At 46.9% G+C, this 14,328-nt stretch overlaps 6 protein-coding genes across 6 annotated transcripts; all 6 read right to left on the bottom strand.

Annotated features, from left to right (window-relative positions):
- Positions 1–800: 800 nt before the first annotated feature.
- On the bottom strand, positions 801–2,997 carry FPOAC1_007768 (uncharacterized protein; the record flags this gene model as incomplete). Its single annotated transcript, XM_044852218.1, has 2 exons — positions 801–1,231; positions 1,281–2,997. 2 exons carry the CDS (start codon positions 2,995–2,997, stop codon positions 801–803), a joined length of 2,148 nt encoding a protein of 715 aa, XP_044704888.1.
- A 563-nt stretch (positions 2,998–3,560) lies between these two features.
- FPOAC1_007767 (uncharacterized protein) lies at positions 3,561–3,947 on the bottom strand (the record flags this gene model as incomplete). The annotated part of the gene is made up of 1 exon (XM_044852217.1): positions 3,561–3,947. The coding sequence occupies one exon, from the start codon at positions 3,945–3,947 to the stop codon at positions 3,561–3,563; it is 387 nt and encodes a 128-aa protein (XP_044704887.1).
- A 1,591-nt stretch (positions 3,948–5,538) lies between these two features.
- FPOAC1_007766 (uncharacterized protein) lies at positions 5,539–6,417 on the bottom strand (the record flags this gene model as incomplete). Its single annotated transcript, XM_044852216.1, has 1 exon — positions 5,539–6,417. The coding sequence occupies one exon, from the start codon at positions 6,415–6,417 to the stop codon at positions 5,539–5,541; it is 879 nt and encodes a 292-aa protein (XP_044704886.1).
- Positions 6,418–7,085: 668 nt separating this feature from the next.
- FPOAC1_007765 (uncharacterized protein) lies at positions 7,086–8,504 on the bottom strand (the record flags this gene model as incomplete). Its single annotated transcript, XM_044852215.1, has 1 exon — positions 7,086–8,504. One exon carries the CDS (start codon positions 8,502–8,504, stop codon positions 7,086–7,088), a length of 1,419 nt encoding a protein of 472 aa, XP_044704885.1.
- Positions 8,505–9,250: 746 nt separating this feature from the next.
- FPOAC1_007764 (uncharacterized protein) lies at positions 9,251–9,712 on the bottom strand (the record flags this gene model as incomplete). The annotated part of the gene is made up of 1 exon (XM_044852214.1): positions 9,251–9,712. The coding sequence occupies one exon, from the start codon at positions 9,710–9,712 to the stop codon at positions 9,251–9,253; it is 462 nt and encodes a 153-aa protein (XP_044704884.1).
- Positions 9,713–10,565: 853 nt separating this feature from the next.
- On the bottom strand, positions 10,566–13,830 carry FPOAC1_007763 (uncharacterized protein; the record flags this gene model as incomplete). The annotated part of the gene is made up of 4 exons (XM_044852213.1): positions 10,566–13,467; positions 13,516–13,635; positions 13,686–13,725; positions 13,776–13,830. 4 exons carry the CDS (start codon positions 13,828–13,830, stop codon positions 10,566–10,568), a joined length of 3,117 nt encoding a protein of 1,038 aa, XP_044704883.1.
- Positions 13,831–14,328: the final 498 nt, after the last annotated feature.

Below are 14,328 nucleotides of genomic sequence, written 5' to 3'. Positions count from 1 at the left end.
ACTGCATTTGAGTATATCGTGTCTGAACATTTTGCTTGTATGATTTCCATGCTGGTGATTGCTAGTGGGATGAAATGCTATATGGAATATAATAAGCTGGAATACAATCAGCTCGGAGTCAAGATTCGAATAGGAGAAAACATTTATTTTATATTTTTGTAAACAAAGCATTACTGATTAACGTCAGCCAAAGCGTGAATGCATTAACAGTTGCATTTCTTTATAAATCTGACTGCAATCTTCCCCCTGTTTGTCACAAAGTGTATCAAACTTGTCTAGAAGCGTTTTGATCTCAAGAGAGTTAAGGCTCTCTTTTTCGAGGACGAACTTAAGAGCTTGCAAGCGGTCTGGATCGTTCGACATAAAGTACGTAGAATGAGAAAGTTCGCATAGGTATGGGAGCAACGCACAGTGGAACGTTAGAGGAGCTCTAATATTTAGAACCCCTTGCTTGGTCTCGATTTCACGATAAGGCTCATTCTTCCGGCAGTTCAGACTTCCCACCACTGTCGTATTTCTAGTCTGACATCTTTCCAGTAATTTTAGTCTGAGTGGCCGATACAGAAGATGGTGGAGAGGAACATTGCTCTCGTACACAAGCTTGATTGTTTTATACAATGAAAATTCTGCTGCTAGAGCGAGAACAACTGACATATCGCTATAGTAGTCTCGGCATTTCCCATCATGTAGGAAGTGTTTGGTAGTGTCTGGACAATCTTCATATAGAAACATTCCACAGGTGTATTGGATCCTGGAGATGAAATGCAGAAGAATCTCCGGTTTGTATTTGTGTTTATTCGCTAATCGAAATATACCAATAGCGTTATAGAAGCAATCCTGGCGTAGATGGGACTTATATCTGTTACCGGGTTTTTTACAGGATCGATGTTCATGGCATGTGGCGGCGAGTTGACACCAAAGATTGCACAACACCAGACTAGTATCGAAATCTTGTTGTATAGTAATCGGATCGAAACGTTGAAACTTTGGCCAGAGAAATTCAAAGACGGTTCGGTGCATGTAATCCACATAGCAATGGCGAATAGACGAGTCATTGATGTCTCCTTCACCAAACCAATCAAATCCATAGGTTGGCTTCGGAGGACGTCTAACTTCGACGAGACCACGACATCTGCTTCGTAATCTTCTTTCCATTGAGATGCATTTTGATTCCATTTCTTCTGGTGTAACTGGCCCACAAGCTGTGATATCGGAGGAATGTATGTCTGAACTGTAACCCTGCTCGCAAATGAGGTGTAGGCCGAAAATCGGTAGCTCACCGCCGCCAAATGCGTTCTTATACATCAAAAACATGATCTTCGTCGCTTCATCCCCCCATCGTGGTGGAATTGATTCGAAGATATGATTAAATAAATCCTCGATTTCTTTAGGAGATTCGTCAACACGTGCTTGAAGATCGGAAGTTGTTTCATATTCGTCGCAGCCCTCGATAACGGATCGGCAGACTAGGACAACCCAAAGAAAGACTCCAGAAGCTCTTTCAACGAGGGACCTGGTTATTGAATGTGCTGCATTCGGATCCATAGCATAAAGATCTTTCATGTAAGGGTGAGAAGCAACAGTATCGTCAACATAAGAAGCAATATCTTGTTCTGTCAAACGTGGGAGGTCCATACTGGGCGATTCTCTGAAGCTAGTGAAGAACGCCGGATGGGGTCTGCTTGAAACGAGGACTTTGACATCTGAGAACTTTCCGAGTTCAGAAATGAATCCAGCGATATCAATGTCGTTGCCTTCGTATTCGTCGATGCCATCGATAAGGAAAAACATCTTCTTAGTGGCTCGATACATTTTGCATATGCATTTTAGAGCATTCACCATCTCCGCAACGGATGGCATTGATAGGTCTTCATGTTTCTGCTCATTATCACGGCTTGCCTCCCTCCAGACATTCGGAAGAGCGGTTTCCGCCAGAGCAGCATCATGACTGAGTATCTGATACAGAAGACTCCTTAGTAGTCCGAGTTGCGACTTCTGTTCAGGATGCCCTAGGGCATAGAAGAAGAAGCTTATCGAGATGAGTTCCGAGTCACCAGCCCATGTTTTTAGGTACTTTTGGGTACGCTCATCGTCGTGGAGAAATTTCATCAGCGTTGATTTCCCACTTCCAGCCTTTCCGTAAAGCCAATATATCCCAGAGCCGCTTTGCAACCAGGTTGGAAGATGATTCGGTGATTCCGTGTCAACGTCTGGGTCGAGAACCCAAGAGAATGTCTGTGCATGGGCGTCTTTAACTGTAAGTCTTCTATCGTCAAGCCAACGGAACCAAAGTGTATTTAGTACACGAGCCCGTATGGCATCGGACCGGGCTGCCATGGCTGCTTCCCGTCGATTCAAGTTGTCTTCTGATACCTCCACAGTAACACTCAAGTTTGTCCCGTTGTGACCTTTCGCAGTCGAAAATGGAGTAGATCCTGGAACCAGCTCGTCTAGTCTGGTGTTGTAGTATGAGAGGTCATAGATGAGCTTATTGAACTTTTCTTTGTCAATGATGACCCAAGTGAAATGCTTTGAGAAACTATCAATCTTTGAAGACCGATAGCTTGAGAATGTGCGTTTGATCTTTCGAAAGTCCCTGACAAACTGGGGCAGTTGAAGTTCGCTGGCAGATTCGAGTATGGGCTTTGGCGTGACGCTCAACTCGGACTGTTTCGCAGGCCCGACTCTCTGAACGCCGTACATGTTCTCCAATCTGGTTGCATCAGTCAACAGATCTTTAATGATTTGCAAAATCCGCTTGACAAGATCATCAGTGCTCTTATTGCCGAATACAAGTCCGTTCTCATCTTGATGAAGTAATTCAACTCGCCCAGACCATGTAAAGAACCGGTTTCTTTCAATGTCAAGTTTTGTCACCAGTGATGATGAATCTTTTTCCAACTCCTGTGCAGAGACGAACATGGCGTAGAGTTCGGTGCAATCTTTGGCAAGGCTGACAAGGGCGATGGCCCCCATTGCGAAGCCACCTACTTCCATGATGAGGGATTTGCTAGAGAGTTTGACAATGGTTGATTCAGATTTTACGGAGTTTCCTCGACGACTGATAGTGTTGGGATGTTATTGTGAAAATCATAAAAGGTGAGAGAAAGAGACTCGGGCTAGTACTCGAGTGAAGTAATACCACGACCAGCACTCGAAGCGGTCTCCAGTCTACTATCATGCATCACCAAGTCGCACGAATGACTCTCGATATCTACGAAAGGTGTGACTAGTATGTAGCTCGCCAACTGAGTAAGTTGGTTGGCTGGATCATTGCATAGAGGCCAGTCTTGATCTGTGTATCTCCACCTGTCTTACCTTGTCATACAGCCTTTTGCTACGTGTTCAAGTCTTCCGCTCAGGATCTCATGAATGCTACACATAGTGTCACATAACAACGGTATTGTTTCAACGAGCGAGAGTAAAATCCGGTTGGTCATACTTTTTCATGTGCGACTAATCTATCCAGGCAGAGCTGGGGGTGTAAGAATTGAGTGGACCATTTCAAGTTACAATATCCATACCGCGGGATTCGTCTTCTTCTACCTAATCCATCTCCCTTAGAACCCAAACAGATAGATCAAAGGTGGAACAATGAGCTCAACTCCCGCAGCAACCTTGAGCCATGATGCACCCCAGCCAAGACTCAACCCCGAAACAGTCCGACCGATACCGGCAATAAAGATAACAACTCCGAGTATTGCCAGAGGAGACTGTCTCGCTTGGAGATCATTGCTGACCCACCACAAAATCGCGCCGCATCCTCCCCAGGTAGCTCCCAGGAAGCGTAGTTGGTTGTCTACTACAGAGAGTGTTGATCTCGGCAGCAGAGCTCGTTCAGAGGCGGGAATAAGAAGCTTATGTCCGGCAATAACATCTGCTGTACCTGTAGCCATGGAAAAGATTGAAAAGGCCTTGAGGCCAGTCGATAAGAGTGATGATGACATGGTGCTGGTTGTTTGGTAACAAGTTGCTGTAGTATTTATGATATTGAGATGTGAATTGAACCGACTTGAATTAACTGCAAGAGTCTCATGTTTTATCTTTATTCTAACTTATTGAAATTATATGTAATTCTTCTTTATTAATCCTTGTATTCTATTCTTACTGTCCGGAACTTCCGACGGTCCAATTTCGGGGTCCGATGCTGTCCAAAATAGGAAATAAACCGCTGATTATTGTGGTATTTGTTGCAAGTCCGACACTTTAATCATGCTTATTACGCTGACAGATATTTGCCACATTTATTAGAACAATAAGCAATGATTTCTAGAATGTATTACTGCTTCTATTTATCTCTTTTTCCAATCTCATCGCATTTGAATGTACTAGTCTCAACGGCTACTAGTCAACCCATTTACCTCCGACTCCAGATAATACGTTTCAATCACTTTCCCTTATCAGATCCAACTTCAGCTCGAGTACTCCATGTATCTAACATGTCATTGGAAGAGACTTCTTTCGATTGTCTTCCTTGGCTTTGGGTAGACATGACAGTAAACCCATGCCACGGGTCATCTCGCTCTTTCTGGTTCAACCAGTCTAGCAATTGTGAAGCTGGTTCTATATTCATTAGAATGGTGAGATAACAGAACACGTTTAGCTAACCTTGGTATTTATTTATAACCAGTTTATCGGTCTTGATCTTTGAACTCGAAGAAGTCTTGACTTGAGAAGAAGTATTATTGCGAAGAGAGTCCATGATAACATCACTTGGCAAGGGGATGAATGCTCCGATGTGAATGTTTCCAATTAATATAAGATGTAATGGGTTGTCTAATCAAACATTCTAGCACTAGACCAACTTTTCATCAAGGTACTCTATATATAAATATCTCTTTCCCAACAACCTTGTTTTTTCAGTTAGGCAACTTGAATTGCTACCAACATGGGAACCTCACAGGGTTTCAGGCGATTGCAGCAGGGCATTTACTCCATTGGACAGGAGGATCTCCAAGTTCTTCTTCAAACGGTCTCGACGGTTCTATGCTTGATGTTATGCGATGATCAAATTGTCTGGGCCATTTTCTTATGTGGCTCAGTCTACATTTTCATTTCTACTCAGCAAAGCTCTGCTGTAAAATGCATGATCGGACCAGGTTTCTTTTGGAGACAGTTCTCTCATTGGTAGCTGTCACAGGGACATGGCCAAATGACACAATAAGGCATGGTCTAGAACGTCGATCATTCAGCCTGGTTTCTCCAGGGGTCGATTTTCTTATTTGGTGGCTGTCGAATATATAAGCAAATGACGCAACAAGATGTGGTCTAGAACGTTTAGACCGTCATGTATGGCATATTATCTCCCTTTCGCGAATGACGATCAAACCAAACGCACTTTTCGTATCTTCAATGGTGAGCCTAGTCGTACATATCGATACAAGAGGACACGCGAAATATGACGTCCTGGGGCAAACCACAATAACAGCCCTCTCTCCGTCAGCATGGCTACTGGTTCGCCCTAGGAGTATAGCGCTTGCCCGAATGGTTTAGACACAATCTAATATTAACATCGACACAATACAACCTCAGAAGTCCTTACTCTGTGATGTCGGTGCTCACAGTCACACTCTTCCAATCATCCAAAATCTTCAGCGCATCACCAATCTTTCCCCGAATAAACACATCCGCATCACTACCCAAAATAATCCTCACAGGCACTTCTCTTCCCTTTCCAACGCCTGTCCCCGTCAGAATCTCCACAATAACTTTTGTTCCCTTCTTCACATCGCCAGGCTGGTTATTATCCGTCTTTTCCAACGCCTTGCGCGTCTTGCCCGTAGGTGTGCTCTCATCATTGTAGACATCCATCCGGTTCTTGGTGACTACCTTGACACCAGGGTTGAGGAAGCTCGTGCGAAAGTATCCTGGTTCAACGACTGAAGCTAGAATGTTGAAAGGTTCTAGTTCCTCGCGTAGAGATTCTGCGAGAGAAGACATGCAGGCTTTTACCATGGAGTAGACAGAGTATGTCGCGCCGCCGCTCCAAGAACCAATACTTCCAAAAGTGACAACCGTTCCATGACGTCCATTCTCGCCAACACTTTGCTCCCTCATACCCGGAAGAAAAGCCTTGATGGTGTTGAAGATACCAAAGACGTTTGTGTTGAAAGAGTTGTACAGCTCCTCTTGAGAAACCTCTTCGACCGCACCGTCTAGGATATACCCAGCAGCGTTGATGAGATAGTCAACACGGCCGTGTTTGGCATAGACGTCTTTGGCGATGGTTTCGAGGTCTACGATGGGGGAAGTCACGTCAAAGGCGAGTGTGTAAGCCCCAGCGTCGGCGAGGTCTTGGACACGGGATGTGTTGCGTGCTGTGGCGATGACTGTGTGACCGAGGTTGAGGGCGTGAAGAGCGATGTCATGGCCAAAACCCGAAGAGGCCGCTGTGATGAACCAAACTGGTGAAGGCATTTTGATGATATTTGTGAATTGGTGTGGCTGGTACTGTATAATTTGTGTCTATAATTGCTTGGCTTGTTGTGAGTGTTTATGTGATGAAGGCTGATGATAATGATGATGTAAAATTCTCAGTGAATCTTTCATGAATTTATATAGCTTTAAATCTATATGGTGTACACTAAAAACTAGGCAAAGTAACTTAACTCCGAAAACACCAGAAACCCTCTAACACCGACAAAAGCGGGGCCTTATCGCCGAAGACCAATCGCGTGTTAGTGTAACCACCCACGTAATCATCGGCGTTTCTTACTGTAGATTATCTCCAAAAGGATTAACAGGAAATCATTACCTTGTTAGATATTAATTACTGGTAATACTGTGAGTCAGCTCTCGGGCATTATGAGTAAGCCAATGCATTGCTCGCTGTTCTGTACTCACTAATCGCCCAATATCATCACAAGAGTACAAAAGATTAACATAAATCGTGTAATAGGTATGATGGGACATCAGACTCGTTTAAAATAACTCAATGTCTGAGCCCCTTGTTACATCAAGAAGTGAATTTATTATCATGTTGTTTCCCCCAATAGTCCTTCTGACACCTCCTTGAAGTAGTCTACATACATCCCGTCACTCTCCTCACGACACCAATAGCACAAACCTCCCCTCAACATATCACCTCAAGGCTCAGGTGCCCGAGTTTGCGTAACCTCGGGTTCAGATTCAGGTGAATCGCAGAAACACCCGGGCTCATACCAGTGAAACCTAGTCACGAAGTCTGATGTGGGATTAACCTGGGACCAGAGCTCGCAGAAACCAGACCCGCCTGCTTGAACAGCTACAAATTTACAGCTCGGGGTATTCCGGCAATCTTCCACACACTCAAGCTCTGACCCATAACGGCCCTCTCCCATATATCCGTCGCCCGTCGTACGAGTTCCCATCGTCCCGCAGACCAGATCCTTGGGAGGGGGACTCTTTTTGTCGTTTACACAGATTGTGGCTGCCTCGGTTGTGGTTTCAGAGGGCTCGGTTGAGGTAAGAGTAACGTCTTCGGTCATAGTGGTAGTGGTAGGCGACTCGGACATGGTTTCGACAGTTTCAGTTGAGGTGAGAGTAACGTCTTCGGCTACCGTAGTGGTAGCCGACTCAGTCATAGTTTCGACAGTTTCAGTTGAGGTGAGAGTAACTCCTTCGGTTGCCATAGTGGTAGGTTCGATCTCGCTGGTGATTTCGGTTGTAGTGGTAGGCAAAACTTCAGAAACCTCAGTCGTTGTAGCCTCAGCCGTTGTAGCCTCAGTCGTTGTAGTCTCAGGATCGGCTTCGCAAAAACACCCAGGCTCATACCACTTCCAAGGAGTACCGTCGTCTGATGGGGAGAAAACCTTGGACCAAAGCTCGCAGAAACCGCCGTTGCCCGCCAGGACAATCAGTAATTTGCAGCTCGGGTTTCTTGCGCAGTCTTCTACACACTCGAGCTCTGTCCCGTAACGGCCCATGCCTACAATCCCGGCCCCGGCGCCGCTGGACCCTGAGCTATATCCAGTTCCGCCGCATAACAAGTCTTTGGGAAGGGGATTCCTTTTATCGTATTTGCAAGCCGATGCATCCTCGGTAGTGGTTTCAGAGGGCTCAGTTGAGGTGAGGGTGACGTCTTCGGCTGTTGTAGTGGTGGGTAACTCGCTGGTGAGTGTGGAGATGTAGATTATGGTGGGCAAGACTTGATCATCTGTAGTTGATGACTCGAGAATAGTTGAAGTGATGTCCTCAATGGTTGTAGTAGTATCTGTATGGCTAGCAACAATGGTCTCGTCACTCGAAACAACAGAGGATGTCTCAGCCGTAGTAGTGAACAAGACACTCTCACTAACAGTACTACTAAACGACTCAATAGTAGTGCTCACATCCTCAGACGTCGACGTAAGTGTATACGTCTCACTCGTAGAAACGACATCTGTTGACGTCGCTACATCAGTCTTAGTAGACTCGGTGGTAGTCAATCCCAAGACTGCCGAGCTACTCGATGGCTTACAAGGTCCTGCATTAACGAGAGGGAGGACCGCAGCCAAGATGAACGAACGAACGAGATGACGAGACATCTCTACGAATTATTGCAACCGAGAAATATAAAGTGAATGATAAACTCCCACCAACACCACAAGGCAGATGCTTCTTTTAAGAGAATTATTTCCCCCTGGAACTTCCACAACTCATGACCTTACTTGCTCCATCTCTGTTAGTTTCCCCTGAACCTCATTTCATTATAGCTGCGGCTTACTTCTAGCCCTACCCTCAATTGGTCAACAAAGTCTACCTAGTACGAAATCCATCTAAAAAGAAACTGCGTTAAAAAAGAAACTATTAGTAGCTTCGTAGGGCAGGCGACTATTCAGATAAGCGCAGTCAATAGTCTGGATTAGCTTGGCGCGGATCGATCCTCCAGCGGCAGGCAATCGAATACCCGAGTCAGACCAGCCACGAGAATTCTATCGAAAACGACATGCAATTTAAGTTATTAGCATATGGAAGAAATGTGTGCTTATTGTCGAAAGCCAATCACGCGTTGTGTTGTCACATGCTCAATCATTGGCGTTTCTTACTGTCATCACAAAGATTGGTAGGGATGAATGTTGTTTAAGGCAATAGGTATTGTCGTTTAATTGTGTTTCTGATATTATGAATAAGCCGCAATAAACAAGTAACCATTGCTGACTGTTCCATATCCTTGAAAAGAACCAGATAACCTCATCCAAACATCAAACCCATCACCCTTTTCAGAACTCATTCCCCAACACATATCGAATATCTTCACAAAGTCCGACATGCCCATTCCTTCAAAGGTCTCTCACTCTATCCAATCCTTGGTAATATTGCAGAAACATTTCGGCTCGTACCATCTGAATGCCGTCGTCGAATTCTCCAATCTATCTCTAGGGATCTTCTTCTCATACTTTTCACATCTAAGGCCAGGCCAGACAGCAAAGATTTTGCAGTCTCCAGCGTGGGTTCGCTTTTTGAAACAACTCTTGTAACACTCATTTGGTCCCCAGTAGAAATCCGTTTGGTCCTTGATGAAGCCCCATTTCTTTATCGGGTCCAGGAGCCATCCTTGTCCGCCGCAGATTACGCCCTCGGGAGGGGGGTCCCATTGGTTGTTGTTGCAGACTGGCTTCTCTTTTGTGCCGGGCTTGATCTTGAGATCCTTTCTGGGGAAGGGTACTGGTTGGGGCGGGCATGTCATGACGACGCTGACGAGGGCGGCGAGCATCACGGCCAGAATGGACCAGCTGACAAGATGACGAACCATCTTTGCGGTCGAAGAGACGGAGGAGTCTAGACAAGTAGTCAGTTAAACTGAACCTCACTGTATCCAGGCAAGTTACTCACAAGTGGTGGCTTGATGATCGATGTCCGATTTCAAGAGTGGTGTTTGTTAAGGGAAGAAGAAGGGGACTGCTGAGTATGCGTTGCTTTTATATTTGTGATTGCTTCATTGAGCCCTACATTAGTCTTTACAAAACTGCCAAATCGTTGAAACTACTGGTTGAACTACTATTCGTCATATGCCACTTTTTGACGTTGCTTGGAGACGCCGTTACACGACTGTTTTCTTTGGACAACTGTCTCAAGAAGCTTTCGCTTTAGCTAATACTTCGCACTAAATCTTGTCTAAACAAAGGAAATTCCTTCTTACCAATAAGAGTGATTTTACAATTTGGAAAGGTTGGGATATCCTCATGTGCCCAAGCCACCCTACAGTTCCACGAAATGGAACACCAGTAACATCAGGGCAAAGGCACGTTACCAGCATTGCCGTGACAATCAAAGGTCAGAAGGTTGTGATCAATCCATTTGAGCTTCAAGAAATCACCAAATAGCCAATTTACCTTATCTATCCCCCGCTGTGGCAACTTCTTGTGTTCCATTTCGTGGAAATGTACAGTCATTCATTGTTTCACTCCAGGCATAATATCAAGCTCACATCTCTTTCAACACAAATGTTATACACTAAAAAGAATGCCGTATCATTCCAATCTACATAGATTCATGCAATGCCCAAACGCCAGGCTAATAAGCAAATCAAGCACACACTCCCATCCAAGGCCTGATACCATCAAGGCAATTTAATCCGCAAGCGCTATTTATACACGTCACCCTCTTCATCGCCATGTACCTCCGGCACTAACTTGGCGGCGATGCGCAGCTCCTGAGCCGGTACCGATAGTGATCCGACGCGCAGGACCGCCGGCCACACTGCCCTGGGGGCTCCCGCCATTGACTTCTGATGCTCGCGTAGTGCTCAAGTTCATGCGTCTAGCTTGACCTTGAGTTAGGGCTCTGTCAATTGTAAAGTCGTTGGCGAAGCATGCCATTGGTGGGCTTCTTCTCCTCTCGGCGCTACCTCGTCGGAGTCGAGAGATGCCGTTGGTTGTGCTGGCAAGAGGGCCAGACAAACTGGGTCGGGGTGCGCTTCGTTCAGGCAGCATGCCCATAGAAGAGACGCGCTTAGAGCTGGATGCGCCTGTACCAGCCAAAATGCTCGCTCTACGAGCCTTTTCCTTCATGGCTGTGCGAAGAGCAGTCTGAAGCTTTCGCGCGTCGATGGTGCTCGTCTCCGAATCCGATCCTGAGCCGGGAGGGTTGTTCTCATCGTGTACTCTGTTAAAGTGTCGAATTGGTCGTGGAATACCTAGCCCTGATGGCGATGGCGAAAAGTTGCCGCTCTTAGTGACATCTAATGATCGCAAGGGCGGTGTTCGTTGAACGTCGGGAGAGACTGAACCCAGTCTGAGACTCAGGCTTGGTGCTTGAGGGGATCCTCCAGCAAGAGACGGCCTAGCTCCCTTGGAGAGGAACCCAGCTTGAAACCTGCTTGGCTTCGCGCCTCCAAGGCTGGAGACTTCTGGAACCTCAAGCCTGGGACTTGAGTCTGTTGAGTCTTCAATTTTGGACTCGTCAATCTTTGACTCGTCGGGTTCGAGGTAGGAAGGCATTGGGGGCGCAACAATGTCTTTTTCGGGTGAGGGTATCGCTGGTGATGAGTTGAACTTTTGGGGCGTCTGCGAAAAGTCCACCAGCGTACCCTCTTCAGTCTCATCATCCCTCCATCGTACTCCGCCCTTCTTCTTCATCATCTTGACTGGCGTGAAGCTGATGCTCTTCTTGGAAGCTCCCAACACCCTACGTCGTCGGGGAGAACCCTTGGTTGGGCTAACAGGAGTCTTTTCAGGCATAAAGACTGGAGCCGACACAGGTTTGATGTGCATAGCAATAGCCTTCTTGCGCTTGGGAGTGCCTCTTTTTCGAGGCGAAAAGACTTCAATCACAGGCATGGAGCCGTCGGGCTTGACGACTTGACCAGCAGCGGTGAATCCAGTCTGGAGGAGACGGTTAATCGACTCCTTGGCGTGGGCGACGGCTTCCTCTTCACCCATCTCGAGAGTATCGTGAAGGGATGCGAGGATGTCGAATTGGGCAGTAAGAAGCATCTGGACCATGGCAGCATCACCAGCCTTGTCCTGCTCGAGAACCTCCCTGTACGCCTCACGATTAAAGTTGGCCTTGAGCAACTCGGCTTCGCGAGTCAATTTGTCGGTCTCACCACCGTCGGCGCCATCAGTTCCTTGTAGTTGCTGCAGGGTGTGCGACAGAGCGGTGTCAATAGCTCGCTCCCAGCCAGACTTTTCCAGCTTCTGGTGGATATGGTGTCGGCTGTTCTCCAGCTCAACAAGGATGCCCTGGGCAGTCTTTCGAATCGCAACAAGGTTCTGAGGCATCGAGTCTTCGTCACCTCGCTGATCGCAAACGGTATCGAAAGCAGCGATCCATCCTGACAGCATCCCGATGCGTCGCTCGAAACCCTTGAGTCGCTTCATGTTGTTGATACGTTCGTGACGCTCAGTAGCAGAATGCTCGTAGGCTGTTCGAAGTCGCTGAATTCCCTCTCGCGCAAGGGCATCTCGCTTCTCGGCTTGCTTTCGGAACTTGGCAAAGAACATGCCCTCAGCGTTCTTCTGCTGCGCCTTGAGCTCGTTGATCAAAGCCATCTGCTCGTCAATCTTGACCAAAAAGTCCTTGACGTGGCGGTTGACGTTAAAAACGTTGCGCGTCACCTTGGTTTGGATGTTCTTGGCTCGGTTTGCGTATCGAAGGGTGTTTTGCGTCTCGTCGAAATGGGCGCTCGATGGCGAGACACAGACAATCATGACGGTCTTACAGTTGCCGCCGAGTGAGAACTTTAAAAGTCGGGTAAGTTTGCTGTTTCGGTAGGGGACGTGCTGCTTCTGTCGACGGTCGCAAAGGGCGTTGATACAGCTTCCGAGGGCGAGAAGGGACTTGTTGATGTTGGCACCTTCTACAAGGCGCTCGCCACGGTTCTTTGTGACGGACGCTCGTTCGGAACCAGCAAGATCGATGATGCTGAGGGTGGCCATGGTATGGGGCTCGTTTGTGCCGGCTGAACGGTCTTTTTGGGCAACATTGATCTGAAGGACGGCGTGCGATCGTGAAGAGGTGAGGTTGGCCTCGGTAGGCGATACTGTGCGGTATTCGTTTCCTTGAACAATCATGTCCATGACTTCTTGGACATCTTTGGGGTGGTGACTCGTCAATCCCGATACTGAAACAGCCGCGTTGCTGTCTTCTCTGAGTGTCAATCCAGCTTTGCCTCCACCACCAGGAACCAATAAATCACGAATAGTCTCGTTATAAATTTCGAGGTAGCTGAGACTCAGTTCGGTGACCTTGTCCTGGCTGCGCTCACCAATCTTCTCAAACAGCTCCTGCATCGTCATAAAGATGATACCAGGGTGTTGTGCTGTGCCGGTAATGGTATGTGTCTTTCCACAGCCAGTGGCACCGTAGGCAAAAACTGTCGCATTGTAACCGTCCAGCACGCTATCGAGGAGAGTTCGGGTAGTGCCTTCGTAGACTTCGGATTGGGTAGTGTTGTCGTCAAACACACGGTCAAAGGCGAAAACTTGGTCCTTGACTTTTTTTGATGAGGGGACGACTGAGCGACCAAACTTTTGAACGGGGTTATCTTCGGGAGGATCAAAGACTCTGTTTATTGTCAGTATCTCCTAATGGTTGCGATATGGATACACGTACAGACAACGGTCATCGACAACCTTGATCACGTTTCGGATACCTCGTTGGTGTAGCTTTGGTGTGGGCGCAGCAGCCAAAGAACCGTCTCCGAGAAAAACCGTTCCGTCATTGTTCTTTTGTCTGCGTTATAGTTAGCGACAAGGTTCGCTGTATTGAATCGTAAACCGTACAATTGCGAAGCTTCTCGAATGGTGAAAGGACGAACTCGAACTAAACGACCATTAGCGACACAGCGTTTCATCTGCAAATGCTCATCATACCGGCAACGGTAATAGAGGACTGCCCTGCGGCGCTTGGAGCGGCTGTAATAACCATTATTTCGTCGTTGCTCGTTATGCGGTGTTGTTGCAATCGGGAACTTTAGATCACCACCTCGAGCTCTCTTGTGGTGTGCAGCAGTATCGGTGAGGAAGGCGTTACAAAGTAAACAAAAGCGGGACAGTGGTAAAATGAGAGGCGCGCTCTTGGGTTGAGCTAATGATCATGGAAACAAATGTTTGAGAAAATAAGATTGACTCAAACAAAAAGGAAAACGAAATAAAAAGGAGTCTAGACAAGACAATAGATATGACTTTTGCTGTTTGCTGTTTGGTTGTTATGTTAGTATAGTCGACAGTTTGTTGAAAAGAGTGAGTGCAGTTTAAAGCTGCTGAAGCGAAGCACGGTTGCGGGTGACGTCTGGTTTGTTTTCCCATGTTAGTGGAAGTTTCAGCTTCGGCAGGGTAGTGTTGCTGTAGAAACGCGCTATGGCCACTGTTCTAGGGGGACCCTGTTAGTCTGTGAGTGCTTCAATGCATGTGCCTGACCCCTATC

This window comes from Fusarium poae, chromosome 3 (genome assembly GCF_019609905.1).
Source record: "Fusarium poae strain DAOMC 252244 chromosome 3, whole genome shotgun sequence".
Lineage (NCBI taxonomy): Eukaryota > Fungi > Ascomycota > Sordariomycetes > Hypocreales > Nectriaceae > Fusarium > Fusarium poae.
This window is presented reverse-complemented; position numbering and strand designations above follow the sequence as displayed.